Source organism: Apus apus, chromosome 15 (assembly GCF_020740795.1).
Source record: "Apus apus isolate bApuApu2 chromosome 15, bApuApu2.pri.cur, whole genome shotgun sequence".
Taxonomy (NCBI): Eukaryota; Metazoa; Chordata; class Aves; order Apodiformes; family Apodidae; genus Apus; species Apus apus.
In genome coordinates, this window is record NC_067296.1 from 6603967 (window position 1) to 6627498 (window position 23532).

The window sequence follows — 23532 nt, forward strand, 5'->3', positions numbered from 1 at the left end:
GAGCTAATACTTTTAATAAAAATTCACAAAAGACTATCATAGTGCTTCAGAGTTTGCTGCGAAGGAAGAAATCTGCTTGTTAACATGGCAATCACACTGAAATTTTTAAAAGTACATTTGACTGTTTGGTGTGGTAGCAGTATCATAGTAATAGATAAATTAGAGTAGTAGCAGCATGGCATGATAAATTATTCGTGGTTTCAAGTGGGAAGCTGGGGAATGAACAGGTTTTAAGTGAACTACAGTGTTAATAGGGATGAGTGACGTATTTCTGTCACATTAAAAGGTAACATTTCTTAGTGGGTAATTCTGCCTGTCTGATCCCTTTCCCACCTTTTTATGGTAGGGCTAGTGTTACAAGACTTCCCTTAGTTTGTTGGGCTAATTCTGCAACATACAATTGGAATTTTGAGTGATTTACTACAGCAGAAAATGTTCAAATGGAATTGGACTGTAAGAAATACAGAATTGGTATTGGATACAAGAACTGTGGATATAAACTATTTGCTTTTTCAGGTTCTTTTTAACTTGGTTTGATGTTGAATGTGTTAATTTCGGTTAAGTGTATACATTAGATCATTATATATAACTTCATTCAAGATTTTGGGAAATAATTTAATTTTAGTGTGATGATGTTGTCTGTGTGAAAATACCTTCCTTTGGCAGTTAAAATTTGAAAATGTTAAACTTTTGACCTTGGGTAGATGTTGCCATGTGTTATATTCAGCTGGTGAAGTAAAAACTACATTATTTCTGGGCTCTAGTTTGTGGAAAAAATAGTGTGTATTGGACTGCAATGCCTGACAGCTGACATTTATCAAGAGTAACGTGAGCTTTACTCATTCTCACATTTTTAAGCAGCTTTCAAAGCTTTACTTGTATACACATGTTCAGCATATGTCTTGCAGCTTTGAACATTTTGTTCTAAAGATGTTAACTCTCATTAAGTTGAGAATCCAGGCTATAAACCCACAATGATTTTCGTTTATCAAATTTAGTCACAGTGTTAAAATTCTGTCAACTGGCACTATAATGTAAAACATTAGGAGTCATGTTTAAAGCTTAAAAATACTTTACCCCTGTTAAATGCTGTAGTGAACTTCAGATCAGGCTTACAGTGTGTGCCATTGTTTTGAATGCATGCTACTCTTTCAGAAGCACACATTTTCTAAAAATCATTACATGAAATACAGTAAAAATGCTGTTTCTTTTTAGAATAGAGTACTAAATCTTCTATTTGAAAAAAAAATTGAAGATGATGCATTTTCTTTTCGGTGATGAAGAAACTGGCAGCCATTTTGATATATTTCTAAACAGTTTTTGTGCATTGGCCTAATAATGAAATACTTGTTCTACTTGTTTTAAATGTTGTAAAGAATTAGGTGATTGTCTTGAAATGTTGAAAACTCTGTATGTAGTCATTCTTGCTTAATAATCTTAAAGAGACAATTGTCTGGAAGAAATTCTTATTTCATATTTGACAGATTTTCTCCTAGTCTACATAGTTTGCTGGTCTATTTTTAGACTGTTTCCTGTTACTTCAGTAACTCGGTGTAGGACTAAACAGATCACACTGGTCTGATACCAGGTAACTTGAAACTGTAGGTGACTTCTAAAGGTAAAATAGATTCGTATGATTGTCATAATTTTCATTGCTGATCAAAAGTATAAAGTATCTTTCTTTCTTCTCGCTAATTTTCCTACTAAATACTTCATACTAGCATTACTAACATTCATACCAAATACTTTGTTTGTCACTCCTACATGGAAGTAATTTCAAATGACCTAAGAAACAAGTTTCCTTCTTTTTAAAATAATATCCCAAATTAAAAGATTAATTAAGGTCTCAAGCCAGCCTGGAATTCAGTCTTAGCTGGACAGTTTTTTAAAAATTGTAATTTCAAGATGGAATTTTTTTGCTCCAGTTTGGAAGCAGCAGGTTTTTAAAGTTGATCTCTGATGCTCCTAAGAGGCAGGATGGACTTACTATATTTTCTGTGTTGTTTTGGATTGACCTCAGCCAAAACTGTGGTCATAAGTGTAGAAGCCCTCAATCCCTCTCCATTTGTTTAATGAATTTAAAATGTGGAATTACTTTTCTCACATAACTTCAAAATATTACTAATGCATAACCAGGTACTGAAAGTCACACAGGCAGCAAACAAGTCAAATATATTTTGTTGTAGTGACTTTAAAGCTTGTTTGTCATTTCTTGGGTAGCCCCAGTTGTAGAATCAGTCTTTCACAGTTGTAACACACATCTTGCCAAAGTGGGACTGATGAAAGGGCAAGCACTTAAAGGTCATAAAAGTGAGAAGCTTTCTTTCTGAGTTAGATTTTGGTGTGCTTTCTTAAATTTATGCAAGCTTGAATATATGGTGAGGTGTATATTGGGGAGGAGCATATTTCTGGCTGTAACATTTTTGTTGCTTTATTTGTTCTTTTCCTTGTGAAGTACCTGTAGGTATCATTATGTGACAGTGTAGATGCTAAAAATGATTAAGAATATAAATATTTTGCTTTAAAAAGCATTTGTAATAACAAAAATGGATAAGTAGCTTTATTTTGATCAGTTCTGGTTACTGATAGCAAACAGCAAATTATAGCAAGGAGCATGGTGAAATTAGAATGCTGTAATTAAATCCACTTTTATGCTGTATTCTTGCTACAGTGATTGTGTGCAAAACTCATTTTAGGATTGTAAATATAAGAATGTTTTAAAAAGTGTACTGCAGCATAGGTATGGTATTTGCAGCATGTTCTTTCATGGGTTGCTTGATTCATCTTAGGTAGCTTTTCTCCTTTCAAATATTTCACACTTACATGTTCATTCACGTACAATCAGTCTAGAAAAAAAGGAGGTGATTAACACCCAGGTAATTGTTCAGTATCTTGGCCAGACTGTATTATCATTCTTAGTTAAGGAACTTGTATACCTATTGCACAAATGTTTGTGTTTACTTGCAGGGTAAAATGTATCAGTGTTGCTATGTCTTTTTGTTTAGCCTTTTGTCATAATAGTGGCTGTACATTCCTGACTGAACATTTGCTCTAAGTAATTTATCTGATACTAAAGTGCTTTAAGTCCAGTTAGTGTGTTACGATGTAGGTGTAGTGTAGAGATGGTGTTTATTGGTATAATAGTGCTAGTAAGTCTTCCAGTGTAAACAAGTTTGTTGCTTTGAGTTTTACAGGTCCTTTCTATGGACAGTTTCTCACAATGCACTGATGGTCAAGGAATTCTCTTTGTTCATTTTCTAAAATACATTTATTTTTCTAGGTTCATTTGCTTATTTTTATTTGTTCATGACCTAAATAATTATAACATGTTTTTTCTTGACACAATTTTGACAATTAGAAGGCACAGGTAGTGTTGTAGTTTTAAATATTTTTCACGCTTTCATTGAATTCTGGCTCATAAATGGTTGAAACTTTGACTTTTAGAAAATATGAGATGTTCAGAATGACAGAGCCATGTTATTCCACTAGTTTTTCTTAGGCTTAATCTATTCCTAGGGAAGATTCCTGGTAAAGCTCTGTCAACAAACCTTAGTAAAGTCAGATTTCATACTGGCGAAGGAGTATCTATACTAGTTCCCTGACTAAAATAAGTGTTATGGGTAAATATATTTTTGTTGCTGCACTAAAGCAATTCAAAGATAGAGAAAAAATATCTTCCAAGTTTTAACAAATATAAAATAACAAGAAAGATTACATCAGTCTGAAGATCACAGAGGTCACAGTAGTTCTGCATAGCTTTCTTTTTTTCCTCAAACAAGCTTTCCCAAATCAGGAGTCAGGCCACATTGGCTGATTTTCTACAGAATTTGTTTATTAACTGCTCGGTGATATTACTGTTAAGGACAGCTTCTACCATCTTACTATGGATGGAAGTCATTCAAAGCATTGTTAAATTCACTTATTGTTAACTTCTGCAAGTTCCTCTGGATTCCTGTAGCTACACTGGTGACCTGCCAGTGCTCAGATACAGTAGCCATTTGAACCCCTTCTCAGATGAAGGGTATCCTGGTGACTGATCAACACCTCATATCCCTAGTTTAATTGTTCCTCTACAATTCCTTAAAAATTCATTTTGCTTCTTCAACCAGTTTGCTGCAAAGAAATACTGAAAATGGGAATCTCCAGTACCTCCTGTGGTGAAGACCAATGTGAAGAGACTTTCAGAGCTATCTTCTTTAAGTGCCCAATTTTATGCCTTTGCCATGAAGAGGTCTGCTGTCTCACTAGCTGACTTCCTGCTCCTGATGTGTTGTTTAAATATCTTTTCATTATCAGTTGGAGTTCAGTGCAAGGCACTTTTCGCGTTCTTTTTTTAGTCCTGTATTTCCTGTTTACATTCAGTTCACCGTGTTCTATGGGTGTTTCAGTTCTCCCTGGTAGAGAAGCTTTCCACTTTTTAAAAGATAACCTTTTTCTTGTGGTATCCCATTTAGCTTCCTTATAGAGACATACAGGTATTTTTTTAATGTTTCTGTTCTCTGTTCCAAAAGCTGTGTAGGTGTAGCAACTATTATCCAGAAATCATGTGAGTCTGCATCTTCTTTGTCTCTCTCCCCTCTCTAGTGATCACATACAGTCCTACAGTGACAGTGTAATCACTTCTCCGTCTTGAGGGCTGGGAATGTGTGGTGATGTCCTCACATATCACTAGAGATGTGTAAATTAATATTGCACGCTGCTTCTAAGATGCAGTGTTTTTTAAACACAACTAACTTTATAAATGATAATACAATATTTGATTATTTTTTTATTTGCACAAGAATTAACTGACTAATGTGCTGACTTGCTTTTCCTCTCCCCTCTCCCATTAAGAGTATTTAAGATATTTTAATACTTTGCATTGGAACTACAAATGATGTGAAGGAATAAATACAATATCATAATGTGCTAGACGTTTTAGAATGTGTGTGTCATGGAGACCGTATGTGTTTAATGTGGAAAAGTATTTTGGCAGAATTCTAAGTAGTTTTGAAAATTAAATCTTCACTTGATTTATATAGTGTAGCTCAAGACTTCTAAGCTTTAAATAGCTGGGAATTTGCAATTATTGTCTTTTTAGTGTACCAACGTGTGTGTGTTCTTAGTAAAAAAGTAATGAAAAATGAAGCTTAAGATTTGAAAGGCCTTTTTGAATTTACAGTAGATGTATTCAAGGCTGATTAATTCAATGTAAGTAGTACTCCTGTTGAATTCCTGTCGAATTTGGAATTAAATTTTGAAAGTCTTCTGTATTTTAAGTGGTGAGTTCTAGTGAGAATTTGGTCTTTTTTTGTTTTCTGCTATCTTCACTTCAGTATTTCTCTGAGGTTCTGGTCTAGTTTCTCTGATGGCAAGGCAATAATGTTTTTTGAGATCCATAGAAATGCTAGGCTTTGTTCCATGGATTTGCCTTTTGTTTGATCGCTTTTAGAAAATGTGTCCATCATACCTCGCTGTTACTTTATCTTCTTCTTCTGCAAAGACCCATGTTTTCTTTTGCTGTTTATCTGTTTGCGTCTGTTTCATGACTTCTGCCTGGTTCTTCTAAAAACTGAATTCAGCTAAGAAATTTAGCATGAAATAAAACTCATTCAGTTATGGCACTCCCTAACTGCATTTTACAGAATTATTCACATCTTCATGTCACAAACAAAAAAGGCTTGCTAGCTTTCCTCCCCCACACCCTCCATTATAGCTGTATAAGGCGTCTATTGTCCCCATTCATATTGAGATGTCACAGATGTGTACGCTCTTCTGGGTTCTTTTTTCTCTTCCAGCTCTAATGACCGCTACTCCTTTGATTCCTTTCTCAGGCAAATTGGCATAGGCTATACAAAAAGAAATTTAGGTCACAAATAATCTTGGTAAGTTATTCTACTTGAGCGAGAGCAGCAATTTAGCTGACTGTGTATTTGTATATACTGGAAATTTATGGCAAAATATGGCAAAATTCGTTTCATCCAACAAGTGCTATTTTGTCATCTCTGGAGTTTGGTCACTTAAAAGTATCACCAAAGGAACATGCAGTTTTAGTGTGGAAAGTGTATGCCATGAAGGAGTTTTAAAGCTGTATTTATTTTTTTTTTTCCCTAGACATTAAAAGTGGGTGTGTTCACCTGTACTGTTAAATCAACTGGGAGCATTACGAATGACTAATTTTAAAGAAACGATTTTATTTTCATGTATTTTCATTGCAAAATTAATATGGGTATGTTTGTCCTATTTTGAGTTTAGCCACCCTCCATACCAGATTTCCTGTCTGTCAGAACAGTGAATTTAGGTTTGTAACACTAAGCATGGATGTAGCTTTCTTGGAACCCCATGTGTGTTATGACTCTCAGCTCCATACACTGAGGTGACATGGTAGGCAATTTGCAAATGCTCATGGACCATGTTAGTTGCACAGGTATGCAGATGTTTGAGTTGAGGAGGCAGTAGCAGTGGTTTGTTAATTATGAATGATTTTTCTGTAAGCCAATTCTTTTTTTATGTGCTCCTCAGATACACTATGTGTGTGTAGGAAAAAAGCATTCGCAGAAACAGGAAACTGTTTTGTGCTTTCTGTTGTGTCTCTGAACTGCCTTGTACCAACATGCTTTTATGGTTGACTGCTTTATTTTCCAGGTAAAACTAGCATGTTTAAAATATACTAACAGGTCACACTCTTCATGAATTCTGTAGGGTGAGTTTTATGTGTGGTGTAGTCCTCTCAAAAGGTAAAAATTCCACAGATTCAGCATCATTTGTAGTTTTTTACAGATAGCTGTGATTGAATCTAAACATGTTTAGTTACTTAAGCTGCCTCTCATTATTGTTTGTTGGTGTTTTGCCATGAGAATACTATTGCCTTGCATTTTTGTGCCCTTGAAAGTGCTGTGTATTTCAGCTGCTTGCAGATCCATGACAGCAGGCCAAACAATTGGTCATGGTTTTTCTAAGAGTGTAGTCAATGCTTCTGTCCAGTACTGCGGGCTTAGTGTAGTTTGAGACGGTATGTTCTGTAGAACTAGCTTTAAATATTTAGGAAGAGGGACAGAAATTGCTGTGAGCATGTTTTGGATTACTTATATCCTAACTCTTCTGCTGTGAACCCAGAGCACCACTGACAAGGCTTACTTCTCTCTATTCATTTGTTTGTGTCTAACTCTGCTACAAATTACTAAAATCTGCCTTTGAAGCATCATAAAGACTGGAACCAAAATATTAAGCGTTATATTGTGTCGTTTTCTTGGTATTTGTGCTATGGAATTCTTGAGAGATTGGAGTTTTTCCGAGGTTGACATCAGAAGCTAATTTGTTAATTGTGTAACAAATTGTGTTCTTTTAAATGCAGAACAAAAGATTGTTGTCTAGACACTAATATAAAAATTCTTGGAGTTGCAACACTGAATTGCGTATTTTGTAGACCTAATTTTGTGTTAAGTGAAAGGTTTGCTTTTTAGTTGTCAGAATCAAGGAGGCTCTTTATTGATGGTGAGACCATGCCAGTAAATGTTGAAGCTGATCTGGTGTGTTTAGTGTTCAATCATTTTCACACCAGAGGTCTTTATGTTGAGTTTAAGAACTTGCCTCACTTGGTCAGTTTGGATGAAAATGCTTTATTGTGTATCATCCACCCAACAAAAAGGTAAGCTTTGTTAGACGTTTTCGGTATCTGCCAGGAGACTGTATATGAGCACAGAAGCAATTACATTTTAATATTCTCTAGTACTTCCACAAAGGCAAAATATGACAGAGTTATGTGGAAATACTCACAAGCATCAATACTGCTCGTTTCAAGTATTTGCAGTTTCCAGCTGTTGATAAATTTCTGGGCTTCTTAATTTGTGATTATTCAAGCTCTAGGAAATGGCAGATGAAGTGAACAGGCTGATAGACTAAATGTATGGTGGGATGATTAATGACAGTGCTGTTCAAGGCACATAAACATCAACTAGATCACATCTGATCTCCCAAAATGAACAGTTGCCCACAGTAGAATGAGGGAAACTAAAGAATGATTAGAGCATTGTAAACATTCCAGATTTCTTACAGCTTTTCATTAAGAGATTGGCTTTTTCATTGCTTTTTAAATATGCAAATATAAAAAGAATAGTTAGGACGTTTTCTTCAGCTGTGCAACTGAGATTAAAAAATATTTTTGCTCCGCAAGTTGACAGTTGAAAATGTTTACTTCTTCAAATAAGCCATTTTCTTAAAGCCAGTCTCCATACCTGCTGAACTGATGAATTCTCTCAATTAACATACAAAATTCAAAGAATAAATTGGAAGTACTGGGGATAAACATCCATTGCTAATAATAACTGTAGAAAATGCAACAAATTAATCTCTTAAATGGTTTTCTGGGTATTACTTATAGAGGTTCAAAAGCTGCCAGTGAGTTTGACACCTACTTGATAGAGATCATGTGTGTACAGTAAATGTTTCATTCTGTCAAAACCAGTCAGTTCCCCCTTTGTCAGAAGGCATTTTGATATTGTTAGAGTTTTGATCGAAATGTAAAATGACTTGTGTCTCTAAATTCAAACTGGCAATGGACAGGCTTTTGCAAGAAAATTACTGAAATTTTTGCCCATTTTTTTAAACTGCTACTTTGGAAAGCACTGATTTTGGACTGTTACCATTCTAAAAGTGTTTTATATAAACCTGATTGCTGTAAAATGAGTAAGATTTTGGCATGGTAGGGAATAACTCAATTATAACAATGCCATAGCACTACATGAGTTAATGCTAATTATAATACTGAAGTTGTGTTTATGTTTTCTCTCTAGAAATCCAGCAAGCAGTCTTTGCTTCCATGAGACACTGGTAGAGTAGAATGGCAGAACAAAAAATTACATGCATATAATAAATGTAGTTCTCCCAATTTTATAGGATGTGCAATGAATCCTGTCTAATATCTTCTAGTAGTTATAGCTTTCTATTTGCATTTCATATGGTTGTTGCTTAGTTTCTCTCAATCAACCTTTTACATTGGACTTTTTCTTTATAATGGCGGTGACTAAGGCTTGTCCTGTAAAGGTCATCACATTATTGTAATGAACAATGGTAAACATTTTTTAAGAATTGAAGTCATATTGATAAGGCATGAAACAAACATGCATCACGTAAGTTAGTGTATGTGCTTAAAAACAAAACAAAGTTAGAAGTGACAAAAAATAAGGAAATAATGTTTTCAGATGTATATAGTCAAACTGATAGTTTCATGTTCTAGGGCTCTTAGTTTATGTCCTTTTCTAATTTAGAAATATTTTATACTTTGGACTAATCTTCAAATAATTTAGGCATATATAATTAATTAAAACTTAATTCCTAATTAAGCTGACATTGTAATATGTAGAAATGCATTGTACAGCTTGCAGTCTTACTACCCAGTGGATTATGTCATTTGTCAAATGGCATAGAGTCACCTGTGACTTAGGTGTATAGAGAGCTGAACAGTGATTCTTCAATACTCTTATCTGTGTCTTGTGAACTCTGGCAAGGGTATTTTGTCTTGTAAACAATACACTTTTATTATAAATTTCCTAATTTTTTTTAGAATTGTATTGCTGTTAGTAATAGTAGTGGAGTTTGTGCACAGGTCATAGTACAATCTCTTTCCACACTGCCTGGTGTTTTTTGGCAAGGATGATGGAAAGAAGTGCTTTCCACTTTTAGAACTTCATTAAATATTAATATAAAAGCTAAGTAGACCATATGTATTTCAGTCAGCTACTGAGCCTAAGTTTCTTCTGCTGTTTAAGGGTGTGGATGTACAGAAAAGAATGGTGGTGTTCTGTGGTTTCTTAGTAGTTGAGTAGTTACTGAGTCTTATTATAGCAGCCTAGACATCACATCCTGTTACTTTGTGATATTTGAGGTTGGGATTTTTTTCCTTCTACATTAATTTATTACTTTATTAATTACTTTTTTAAAAAATTAACTGTTTACTAACTTCATATTCCAGATATTTACTAACTTCATGTTCCAGATACAAGTTTGTAAGGACTTCCCTTCTAAATATATTCTAAAAAGCATTCAACTGATGCATCAGCTATATTGAAAGCCCAAATTACCTCTTGCAGTAAGTGGCTTGGAAATTACTCAAGATTAAAGGCCACCTTCACTATTTTTTGGCCTGCTGAGTTTGATCATACCAATTCTTGTTGACAGTGTCATGCAAGTAGGTAGCATGGTTGCATCATGCCCAATTGCCTTTTACTTACAAGACCTATATCCTGACAAACACATCTACCCAAATGTTTGATACCTTTTCACAGCTGGGTTCTGAGTCTAGAACATGGCTCACATGCCTTTGGACCAGTGATGAGACATACTAACCACTTTACCACAGTGCTTTTTGCGGAAGCTGAGGTGAGATGTGTTTATGGGTGTTCTGCAGTCTGTGGCAAAGGCATAAGAATAAACACTAGTCTTTTTTATAAGAGTGAGTTCACTGGAGCCTCCCTTTTCTCTTTCATACATTTTGTTTGTTATAACAGGGTCCTGTATCTATTGCCGTGACTAGCAAACAGGAATGTATAGGAAACAAATTAACAAGTAATGACATTCCAAAAATAGAGTTAATGCATTATTTATGAGAGGAACAGGAGACGCACTCTGAGTGTGTTCCACCTCTGACCATCCTTTAACTGAAAGTGTCCTGTCATTTTAATATATGCAAAGTGAACAAGGCTCAAGTTAATTGTCATGTCTGAAAAATAACCCAGGAGTGCATAGTGCTTACTAAACACTGCAGGGGAATGGGTAAATGAAACCTGACAAGGCCTGAAAAATTATTAGTCTCCCTAAGATGGAACATACAATAGGAAAAGGATGTGTGCTGATTTAAGATTAGTTAGCATGTTGCAACAAGGTGTGCTTAGCTGGCTGCCAGAGTGTAGGTGGCACCTTTTTTTTTTATTCTTTAACTGACAGCCCTGAGTCATTTATTATCTAGTAAATTACCTTTTTGAAAGAGAGGATGAGGGGGGGAGGAGGGTGGGAAAGAGTGGAGAGTGATAAAATCTGTATGTTTTGGAGTAGTATCAGTGACTACTGGTGGAAGTGCTGGATTAGGATAATGATTTGTCGATTCAATTAACAGTAAAATTTGCTGTTTGCTTGACAATGTAAATATAACAGCCTTAATCTTAAAAGGTAAGACTTTAGTACAAAATAGCTACAGTGCACCAAAACCTCTTTATTAACTGTGTTTACTTGAGTCTCATTATCTGTTTCATTAGTTTGTTACATTGTACTTTCAGATTCACAAAGCTGGAGTTAAAGTTCAGTGGCATTTTTTATCTGCTGCATTTTTCCACTCCTCTACGGATTTAAAGATATGTTGGTTTTGTGTACTGTAGTTTGAAGTGTAGTACACTGTATTTGATACCTTTTTTTCAACAGGGATGTTACTTATCTCTGAAATAATTAAAGAGGATTACAAATGCACTCCATTTTACCTCTCCTTTCAATAAGTAACCATTGTGTTTATTGTATCTGGCACATTTGACTATGTGTATGTATGTATATTTTTAACCTTAAGAGCAGTGTGGCTTTATCTCTCTGTCATGTTGTCTGTGCCACAGGCAACACTATGGCTTGTCACTTAGCCATCCCATTTCTACTCTAATGTAATCTTCTCTTTTATGTGTTTTAAAAATTGGATCAAAAACTGGACTGTATGTACACTTAAATTTGGTAGCCAGGCTATGCTGGATGCTTAGCCTCAACATGGTGTAAACTCAGTATCTTGGTAGCTCATCCTGGAAGCTGGGAAATCAGTCAAAGGTCACTATGTTGAGCTCATTGAGATCAGAACGTGCCACACGATGTGTTTGTGTGAGCACTCTTTTTTGATTGAGCAGTTTTTAGACAGGAAATAGCATGCTCACGTGTTGAAAGTGGTAGTGGTGTGTCGAGAGCTGACGCGGAAGCTGACTGCATAGCCCCAAATGCCAAGCTTTTTAGAAGAGTACTGGTTCTGAGACTGGCAATCACTTAGTGCATAATTGTGCTTTGATACAGGCACTGCAATCACCTAAACTCATTCTTGTGAGGCAGAACAGAACATGATGTTGAAATAACGTATTTCTTGTATTTAAAAAGTTACGTTGAGTCTTACCTCTTTACTCAGAAAGGGAAGCATGTAGGTTTAGAGGAGGGCTAAGACAGTTAAGTGGTCAGATTTTCAATATGTAAGAGTTAGGGTTTTCATTAGCAGGAAAAGACTAAGTATTATTAAAACAGAGGGACGTATTTTGTTTTTCTCCTTTAAATGTCATAGATTATAACAATTAATTATGTATTAGATTATAGAATTTTAATATCCTGTCTTATTTATAGTGGTAGTAACTTGAAGTCTCATTTACTTTTGATATATGGCAAAATTTTACTGCAGTATTTTTGATGTTAACTTTTTTGTTTATTGGGTAGGGTTTTCATCCCTACTTCATGTTGTTTTAATTTCATCCTGGTCTGTCAAGTGGAATTTAGAGTATCTATCTGTCTATGTTGCCCTGCCAGTTGACAGTTCTCACAGGATTGTCCTCTGCAGGATTTGGCCAGACCAAATTAATACAAATTCTACTCCATACACTTTTCTAACCCCTCAAGAGCCTTCAGATTATACAAAAGGTTATTTTTTTTACTTACTTTACGGCAGTACTTTCAAAAGTTGTATTCCATCTTCTGTTTAAATAGCTCAGATATTGACACCCATGGAATGTGTCTTTACTTGAGAAGAATATAAAGGGAATATTTTAAAATTAATTTAAATAGTGTTAAAAGTTTTTACTTGGTCTTCAACTGACTAAATGTTCAGGTCTTTTCTCTTTCCCCTTACTTTTCCAGCCACAGAGTCCTTCTGATACTTGTGGTTCTTGAATCTCCCACCTTTGTGTGATTTTTGTGCTGTTCATTTCTTGTGCACAGATCAGCTTCTCAGTGAGACTTTTGTTTGTGATTCAGTTGAACTGCTGCTGTTCTTGCACAGGTGTATCCACCAGTTTATCGAGATGTTGTAGGAATTTGATGGAAAAAACCTGCACATCAGACTGAAGAGTGAATGTAATTTATGCTACCTTTTTGTTTCAAAATTTCTATCCAGTAGACACATCAGAAAATAGCCCTTGCTGGGTGTAAGACCACATCAGTGAAATTAGATAGCAAGCTGTCACTGAGTGTAGTATGGGTCTGGTTTAGCATTTTTACAGAAATTAGCAACTGAAGGATATAATTTTCCATGATGTCCAAGTGTTTCTGATGCTGCATCTTAAAATTCATTAGATTTGTCATCTTTCTTTTGTGTGTGTGCATGCTTTTGTTCTGATTTCCATGATTAGCAGAGGTTGATTTAGCATAAAATGGTGTCACGTAAGTCTTTAATTAGGAGACAATTTACTCTTGATGCTTACTCTTATGTGACCACATTGTCAATCAACCTTCTAATTGGTAATTCCCGTTCATAGAAATAAAGCTACAATCAGTATTGTCAAAGGGATGGTTAAAACAGCAGATGAATGCATATGCAACCAGTTGATATGAAAAGCTTCAGTTTAATTTCTTAAGAAATGAGCTACTTGAATAAAACTCACTTACCTGCCTGCTAGTGATTCCCTATTAAGTAGTCTGAGCAGAAGTATCAATTTTAAAACTCTTGATTTTGGATAGGGCTATGGTGTGTGCTTACATGTGAATGTCTCATAAATATTTCCCAAGAGCAATTTATTTTTCTAATTAGTTAGAACAGCCTCTGCTTTACATAGTGCTTTAAGCAGTTTTTAGAAAATCAATTCAATCATACAGCTGCTGTTCAAAACTTTTCCTAAGTTACTGTAATTCTCTATAGAGACCCAGAATTTCACTAATTAGTACACTTAATCATACCTTGTATACAATGCACAATAATACAGATTAATCATTCCTTGAATTTAATCAAAAGGAGGGTAACAGAAACCTGAGTGTTCATAGCTCTGAAAACAGTTTGCTGTTCTCATCTAATAGTTATGTGCCAAGCAATGTGTGCAGGATGACATGGAGTGGCTGTCCACTTGGTTTTTACTTGCCAGTCATTACTTTACAAAATAATTAATTCGGGGCAGCAGCCTTTTATGTTAAGTTTTAAAAGTTACTACAACACTTTTCATTATCTTCCTAAGAAAAAAAAATACATTTAAAATAATACCTTTAATTCTTATGTGAAAGGAAATCTAGCTTACTGGGTGACATTTGTGACGCTAAGATTCAGACTTTTGAGCTGTTTAGCCTGTAACAAGAGATGACAGTTCCAGCTATTACTAGTGAGGGGTTTTTTATATTAAAATATCTCAATATTGAATGTTTACTTTTGGGTAAGATTATTGGTTTTACATGAAAACTGAAAAAAAGCAAGACTTTTTTTTTTTAAATATACAGTCGTTTTTGTTTTTCAGGATGTGACTTAAAATGACTACTGATTCTGAAGGTCCTCTGAAAAGTACACTGTGCTTGAATGTTTGCTAAGGACAAGTAAGTGACTGATTTCATGTTTGGACTTGAAAGAAATACTTGAATAGTAAGTAATTCCCTTAAAATTTTTAAAGCTACAATTTACAAACTGTAAATTTAAGTATATAAGAAGCATGTTCTTAAAAGAAAAAAGGGAGTAGAGAACAAAGAAGAAAAAAACCAACAACAAATAACCCGTTCTTTACTGTCAGAAAGGAGTTTTCTAGGTTAGTTTGTGGATTTCTATCTATATAAATAGGCATACCAGTTGTTTCTGTGGTCAGTCTTCCAACAAAATAATCTTTGTGTAGTTTAAAGAATTCGATTTCAGACATAGTGTGTTGTTGACATGTGCATCCTTTTCTTGGTAGTCTGGGACAGAATTTTAGAATATGTCTTGATTCAACTATTTACTTCTTTATTTAAAGCCTATAAAAATATTGAAACCCGGACAAGTAGAAAATTCTAATCCTAAGTGCTGGTGATTTCTTTAAATGTTTTGATTTGGAACATATGTTACATATATTACACATATTACATATATATTAACATATATTGTTGCAATGGATGGACTGATAATTACTAGAACTTGTCCAAAACCAGTACCCTTTTAACAATCCATCTGTGGTTTTCACAGAGAAATAACAGATCCAATGTGAAAGTATATAGTACATTGCAAAGGACAAATGTTTTTTCAACACAAATACTGATGAGCAAAAAGGTCTGTTGTTTTTTTGGTTTCTTGTTTCCCCTTTTCAGTAAGTGACAAAAAAGTTAGGATTATATCTGAAATGATAAATCAAGTGGTAACGCAGAAGCTAGTACTTAGTATTTGCAAATAAGCATAAAAGTTTGTAACTTTTTCTCCAAATATTGCTGCCTTTTGGCTCCACTCCACTGGTGAGATTAGGGATATCAGTGTAGAGTGCTTCATTACTGCTGCAACCAATGGAATTAAACAAAGTCTTGCTTTGAAGACTTTGAACCATCTCTCGTGTAATCTTGGTTTTTCTCAGATTTCCTTTAAGTATCAATTTTGGAGGGCTCTGGGGATATTTACTTCTAGTCAACTTTCAACATTCTCTATTTCATACAAATGTATACCTTTCAAAATTATTTGGCAAGAGCTACTGCTTTGTTTTTCCAAGTAACATTTGGAAAATCATATTGGACAGAGCTAAGTGTGGATTGTGTAATCTGTTTTCAATAACTAGATAGAGTGTAGCATAAAATGCTTTTATTTTATAAAATGTTTGATGAAACTGATGAAGTATTCCAATACAGTGGAGTAACATGAACAGTTTATTTTAGAAATTAAAATTAGTTGCAGGTACTGATAACATTGGTCTAGCAAACATTTAAATACTGTTATATACATAGTTCATTAAGGATCTGACTTTTGGTGGCTTGCCATCCACTTCTTGAGCTTGTACATGCAACTTTGAAAAAAGGCAGAACAATAATGAGATATTTTCAGGGGAGTAGTTGCTGTTATATCTCTATTTCCATTATTCTGAGTAAGAATAGTGTTCTGTGATGGAAGATTTGTTCTTGTGGTTTGGGTGATTTTTACTCATCTAAAATTTATCATAATTTCTTATATTTGCCTGGGTTTGTGTAGTAATACTCATTGAGTCAAATTAAGGTAGCTTTTAAATTTATTTTAATTATGCAAAGAACAGAAAGAATTTCACTATGTAATTACTTTCTTTTGAAAAATGCTTTGCTTAGGTAGATAATGTTGTGGAGTGTAACTACCAGAGGAGTCTTTCTAGCCAGTGTTACAGGTTCATGAGTCAGAAATCATGCTATTGCCTTTGGCTCAGAAAGTAAGTTTACAAAGATGGCTGTATTCAGTGTTTACTTGTAAATATGCATAAAAATTTTAAATTTTGAAAGCTGTGTTTTGTATCTGCTTTTTGAAATAATTATTAGCTGAAGGAAAACCCCCCAAAATAGATTTATTCTTGGAAAAACTTTTCCATTAGAACTTACAGGTTCGTATTCAATTAATAAATTTAACACCTGATGCTTTCTAACTGATGTTTCCTTTCATTATTACCTCACTGAATAATAAACTTATTTTGCTAATATTGCCTGTAGCAGGGAGATTAGTTTGACTGTTAACAATTTGTACTGTCAATCCATCTCTACTGGAAGGCAGCTTGTATCCATATTCTTAAGGAAAATACATGTTCAGAACTCTGCAGCTTCAGGCCTGAAGAAGTTGCCACAAGCTACATGATATAATAGGAGGGAAACAGACTGCATGAAATTAGCCAATTTTTCCTTCCTTTTCCAACCTTCTATATTTAGGCACTGAAAGGTTTTCTTAAATAGAAGAAGGGTTGTATTCTCTGGTATGTATCTTTTTTGAGACAAAATGTATTAATTTTGTTTTTCTGTTTAATCATATTGTGAGTTTTTTGTCTGCAGGTCAGAATCAGAAATGACATTTCTAAATCGTTTAATGCAGCCCTGTTACCTGCAAAATTACATTCTGGTGAAATGTCTGTCCTAGCTCAAATTTTCACCTATTTAATGTATTTTAAATCTTTCCTCCTCTTAAATAGAATTTACTCTGGGCTTCTGACATAATTACTGTGCCCACACCCTTCCTGAGCTATCCCTTGTATTTTAAGCTCTTCCTTTCTCCTTCCGCAGTAGCTCTTAACCCTGCCGGTCTATGCTGTGCAGTTACAGGGAGGGAGGCACCAGTCCTGGAGTCCCCTCCAGAAGGACTGCAGGGTTCAGCATTAGCTCTGGGCTCTGGAGCCGTAGGACCTGATGAGTCATATGTTCTGTGGAGTGTCAGCTTCAGATAATCCACTGCTTTTTGTATGGTCACGGCCTGCTTATATAATCTGGTTTTGAAACTGCTTGCTTGTTCAGATGAGTAGTTTTTCATTGAGCTGCTTAATTGAAGAAAATCTTACCCCTGCAGTTGTTCAGTGCTACACTGTCATCTAGTGGCGTAACGGTGTATTTTTTGAACTTCCCATCAGGTGGGCCACTATGAATGTATTTGAGAGCTTTTTGCTCTGGAGGGGTATATGATTGAATAGAAGTCTTCAGGCCTGGTCTTCCATCTCTCTGTATCTTATCTTATTCATCCTGGTTTTATGTCAAATATTTAGATGTTAAACCACCTTCTTACCTGTGCAGTCCATGACCATAGTTCCAGAGTTAAGCATCTTTTGTAATTGTTTATTCCAAATGCAAAATTATGTTTTACTGTTATGTTATGGTGATGTTCAGAGTATATTATCCTTTCTCTTCTAATGCCTACCAATTGGGATGAGGATTGCTTATGAATACAAGTTCATGTTAAGTATTATAACATTTGCTTTAGCTGCAAAGGGAACCAGTGCTTTAAAGAGATCCCAGTTTACTTCTGAGCTTTGTGCATGTGCCAGAGTAGTCCAGTGTCTGCTCCTCAGTGCAGCAGCCCTCTGGCCTGTCTCTCTGTCACAGCTTTGTGCTGCTGTAAGAATTTCCCTTTGAATTCTCCACCCGTAGCTAACATCTGCATTTGAAATTACTATTTTGGGAAGTTCATCCAGAATTCTTTACTTTATTGCATTTAGTTGCTGATGCATGTTCAAGATGAGTGGATTGGGAGAAAACTCCTTGGATAGCTTGACTAATGAGTCAAGGAAGCGCAAGCCATTGCCCTGTGATACACCAGGTGCAAGGTAGGTTTGTGTGAATTTCTCTCTTTGTTGTATTCTGAGTGTTTAAAAATATAGTTCTATTTTTCCTTGCAATTTAGAGTGAATTCTAGATAATAATTTTATTCAGTTGAGAAATTTTTTAGGCCACCTTCGTTTGTGAAGATATAAAACTTTACTATTATGTGTAGATAGGTCAAAGCTGATGCTCTGTTATTCAACTTGTGGAAATCTGAATAGAATGAACATTTAAGGAATTGCTGTTTGAAGCTGTGATTGCAAGGCAAAGCAGAAAATCTTGTTGCTTTGGAGAAATTTCAAAGGCAGCATCTTGTAACTGGTAGTGGATTTGGCAGACCTCATTTCAGGTGGCTATGGTCAGCACAGAGTACTGCAGTAGACTGAGCACTTTTTTGAACTGTTTCTCCAGACTAGTTATTTGTCAGCTCATCCTGAATTCTGGCATTCCCGGCTTTCTTCCTCTTCTGTGACTCTCACTCATCTCTGTCAGAGTTTGTTATTTGAAGGAATTGGTTTTCTGTCCTCTCCAACCTGATAGCTTTCCACCACATGTTAAGGGTTCTGTGTTACCTTCTCATACTATTGTTCCCACAGAGTATCAACCTTTATTATATCTGATCAGTTTCACCAAAATACCAGGCATCGTGTATGCTCTGATTTCTCTCTTTTGTATATGTCCCCACTGCCCCATGCTAGTTACCTCCATTGTGCAACAGATTGTGTCTGGATTCTCAGATCCTCTCACTGTATCCCAGATACTCTTTCTGAGTGTCTTCCTTTCCAGTTTCTTTCTCTTTTTCTCCAGTGACTGACCATTCAGGAATTCTTGTTTCCAGATTGTCATCCTTTATTAACTTTCTTTATCATCCCAGACCTGCTTTATCATGTATTTGTTTTCTCCAGTGTTGGTCTGTGTGTACTTTCCTAACTCACTTGATTTCTTCTCAAAATATGGTCATTCTTTTGAGTCCCTGAACGTGTCCAGTCTTGTCCCATCCCTTTCTCCTGTGTCCTCCTTTTCCTGCTTTTGACATACTCTGTGTATGACACTGTTCTCTCTGCTGATTTAGGCTGTAGACAGTGTCTTTACTCAGCACACTAATCTCTGTGGGAAAAGGAATTTCAGAGAGGGACACTTTATTCAGCAACATTAGGTTGTCTGGGATTTTGATTTTCTTGGATGTTGAGATGGCCTTTTTGTCCTGATGCCTAGAAAATTCTCTGAGGTATCTTCTGTAGTCATCTTGTTATGAGTAAACCAAAGGGATTTTCATAGAATGTTAAAAGTCTTATTTCATTTTTCTAATAAATTATTAAAAAAACCTTAAAATAACTTTTAAGGTTAAAATAATTCTGGGTGAGTGTTACAGTTTTACAGCAGGCAATTGCTGTTTTCATTAAATTGAATAGTAATCACAGGAGGATTTTTTGGATGAGTAACTTTCTCTTAAGATAAATTTGTATTTGGAATTCTTAAAAATAACCACAGAATCCCAAGCAAATAACATCGTAACAAAACACACACACCCTTCACCTCCCTTCAGATTTATGATTGCTGGAATTAAAACTGCTTCATGGGTTTGACAGGTGGGTGTGACATGAAGTACATGCAAGTTTTCAGAGTGAGCACAGGTTTTGTGTGTGATGGTATCTAAGTGTGTGAAATGACGTCTTTGGTTCCTAGTCTGACCTGCAGTGGTGAGAAGAGGCGACGTGAGCAGGAAAGTAAATACATTGAAGAACTGGCTGAGCTGATATCTGCTAATCTGAGTGACATTGACAATTTCAATGTCAAACCAGACAAATGTGCTATTTTGAAAGAAACGGTGAGACAGATTCGACAGATAAAAGAGCAAGGTACAGTTCCCTGCTAAGCCAAAATAAATAATTTCATTTTCTCGTGATTCCATTTCCAAAACAGTAGTTATTTGGGAAACTGAGTAGTGTTTTTCACAATAGTATGTAACCAAGAAAGTCTTCAGACTTTGACTTGAACCAAACCTTTAATGTGCCTTAAATAATTTTCTGTTTAAAAGTAAGCAAATAATTAGCACTTTATTTATCAGAAATCCGGGCTTTACAACTTTGTATGGCCTTCCTTATCAGCTTCCTAAAAATACTAGGAAAGCTTGAGATAGTCTACAGAAAAACTAAAACCAGATGATACTGTACCATCAGCTGGTACAATACACCAAATATCAGAGGTATGAAGGGTACATACTGTTGTATTTCTGGTCTTAAGCAACTATGAGAACTCCTCTCTTATTTTTGCTCTTTTTTTTGCCTTTATTCACATGCTTCCTTGAATCTGGCGTACAATATTAACATGTGGTCTTCACATGAAATGTTTCTTTACTGAAATGTATCTTTTGGGTTTCAGGGAAAGCAGTTTCTAATGATGATGATGTTCAGAAAGCTGATGTATCTTCTACAGGTCAAGGAGTTATTGATAAGGATTCATTGGGACCTCTTTTATTACAGGCAAGTATAAATTAGGCCCTGGTAAATCCCTATGGAAAAAAATTCTTAAGGCAGGTGAAAATATTACAATAATGCTTGCAATCCTATATACAGAACTGTGTTTGAAAGGAACAGGAATAAAATATATAGTGATTTCTTAATTTTGGTGAAATTCTCTGTAGAAGGACAGAGAATAGCATTTGGCTTTTTCTCATATTCTTGTGCTTTACTTTCTCCAGCAGTCAGTAGCACATTGCTACTAAAGCAGCTCACTAACAAGAGGAAAATGTTGCTTATTTCAGGGGATAGGCATGAAAATACACAGATGAGGTTTTACAAAGACTAGAGGTTTGTGAGGTGCATTGGGGTTTGTGTTGCTACATTGTGAAGCATTTTAAATGTTGCCATGAAGTAAAATAACCTAAGAGTAATTGTAAAAAAAGGTACATAGCAGATACCTTTTTTTTTGTAAAGACTAATCCTATATTTACAAGTCCATTAATAAGCCCTTTTAAAACTGAACTGTTTTACATACATAGAGAATTTTTCCTTCAGCTCAGAAAGTACAGTATTTTAAGATATTAATAGACCCTCTTCTCTTATCTTGACACCTGCTGGTGGAAACATCTCCATGTCTTACTACTTGTTTTCTACTGAATTTCTTTTTGTTTCAATTTCCCAGCTGTTGAAATAGTGTTACAAATTTATGATCTTGTATTTCAATAAAGCAAGAATGAAAAAAGAAGGCTGGTTATCACTGTGAAAGAGCTCAATAGAATAACACATTTTTGATATTGAAATAATTCCTTACCAGATGTAGATATCCTCAGATAAAAATTTAAACCTTCAGCTCTACCCTTGAAAAGAAATGCATGTATTGTACCTTGACGTTTATCACCCACATGTTTTTTGAAAGAAATTGTATTTAGGATTAGGTGGTGTGTCTTATCAGATTCTGATGTTAATATGTTAATATTTAGGCGTTGGACGGTTTCCTGTTTGTTGTAAATCGAGATGGGAACATAGTGTTTGTGTCAGAAAATGTCACACAGTATCTGCAATATAAACAAGAAGATCTGGTTAATACAAGTGTCTATGGCATCTTGCATGAAGAGGACCGGAAAGACTTTCTCAAAAATTTGCCTAAATCTTCAGGTAAAAAAAGCTGACTTATTGCACTGTTACTAGGCTAGTTGAAAACAAGCAGAGAAGAATAAAACAACTTGTAATGGGTACCTTTCAAAACAAATTACTTACACAAAGAATGTTTGACTACAGAAGTGTATTAATCTTGAAAAATATGAATGTGTTCTGCCTAAATCACACACCACCAGACAGAAAGGTGCTGGAAAGCCACATTTGAATTTAACCTTTGCAATTTGTTTGCCTTTAACTTAAAAAATTATTCTAAAGGAACATATTGCCTAAAGCCACAGGACTAGCTAAGGGAGCTGTTTGTTTTTTAAATATGTGGATGAGTTTATAGCTCATCCTTCAAGAGACAAAGTGTCATGTAAGGGAAAGAGTTTTTTTACTTGGTTCTCGAAACTGCTATTCCCAAGGTGTAAAACTGATGGTATATTGAAAAAGCATCTTAAAATATTCTCTGATCTCTCTAATCTAGGAGCTAAGGTATCTAAAGTAAGAAAAATCAGTTTCTAATTGATTTTTTATCTGATAATATCAATAAATTCTTACTGTGTTCTTTTAAAGTTAATGGAGTTGCTTGGACCAATGAAACACCCAGACAGAAGAGTCATACATTCAATTGCCGGATGATGGTGAAAACCTCTCATGATCTTTTGGAAGATGTAGGCAGCCACCAGGATACACGTCAGAGATATGAAACAATGCAGTGCTTTGCTTTATCTCAGCCAAGAGCTATGATGGAAGAGGGGGAAGGTAGGACATCTTGTGGAATTTCTGTACACAGTATTTGGTACGTGTTGTGAAATCTGTAGCTTCTGCAATTTGTTTTTAAGTAGAAACAGAATGCAAAAACTTAAATTCCTATTGTTTATACTTCCATTGTAACAACGAAGGATGCTTCAGCTATTATATTAGATGGTTTAATAGAATGAAACAGGAGAGAAATTAAAGAAGAAACATTCTTATTTAAATACAGATTTGCAGTCCTGTATGATTTGCGTGGCACGACGTATCACAACTGCAGAAAGGGTATTTCCAACAAATCCAGAGAGCTTTATTACAAGACATGATCTTTCAGGTGAGAAAAGTACCCAAGGTGAAGGTATCTTTTTAATTTGGTCTTTGTGATCTTGTTTTACATAAATCAAATACATAAGTAAATTGTGTATCTGCAGTGACTTGCAGAATTCATACTGAGAATTCCCAACAGGTTTTGCAATATATTTCTGTTGGCAGTGGGGTGTAATAACAACTGTGGGACACAGTCTCTGTCTCTATGCTAGTATCTATTGTTTGGCAGCTTGGTATAAAGCATCACTTGTGCTTTAACTTGGCAACACTTCAAGTGGTGGTTATTGTGCTCTCCTTTACGTGTCAGAAAGCTTTAAAATCATAACTGAAGTTATTGAAAGCTCTTTAGAAGGGTTGTGTTTTTCTGCAATACATAATGTTGAAAGTGTTTTATGCTTTTTAAATTGCAAGACTTATGTAATCCAGATAGGTTTCTAGATGCCAGTTTATGTAGCTGTAGTTGGTCAGTATTTCCAGAAATTTTACTATGTGTACATCCTTTGAGTGCCTGTAACCAGAATCTGAAGTTACTATTTTCTAATGCTCTGCATTAACCTGTAGTGCTTAACTTGTTCTTTTTCAGTTATCTGAATCCCTTTGAATATTGATGTTCTTACAAATTCTGACATGGCAGATAATTAAAGAAATATGACTCCTCTGTATGCTCAAAATTTGGTGTTAGGCTGCT

The 23532-nt window shown here is 35.1% G+C and overlaps 1 protein-coding gene across 10 annotated transcripts in view; it reads left to right on the forward strand.

Moving 5' to 3' along the window:
• Nucleotides 1–23532, forward strand: part of NCOA3 (nuclear receptor coactivator 3) — an 81504-nt gene that overhangs the window by 40399 nt on the left and 17573 nt on the right. For 6 of the 10 annotated variants that reach the window (XM_051633068.1, XM_051633072.1, XM_051633065.1 and 3 more), the window contains 7 exons: nucleotides 14418–14539; nucleotides 18060–18167; nucleotides 19849–20021; nucleotides 20545–20645; nucleotides 21605–21779; nucleotides 22338–22526; nucleotides 22750–22851. In XM_051633068.1, the coding sequence (XP_051489028.1) occupies nucleotides 18070–18167; nucleotides 19849–20021; nucleotides 20545–20645; nucleotides 21605–21779; nucleotides 22338–22526; nucleotides 22750–22851 (838 nt within the window). In that variant the 5' untranslated portion in view covers nucleotides 14418–14539; nucleotides 18060–18069. Of the gene's footprint in view, nucleotides 1–1574; nucleotides 1619–14417; nucleotides 14540–18059; nucleotides 18168–19848; nucleotides 20022–20544; nucleotides 20646–21604; nucleotides 21780–22337; nucleotides 22527–22749; nucleotides 22852–23532 lie in introns of those variants that run through there. The other 4 variants (XM_051633070.1, XM_051633067.1, XM_051633074.1 and 1 more) reach the window with 4 other exon arrangements.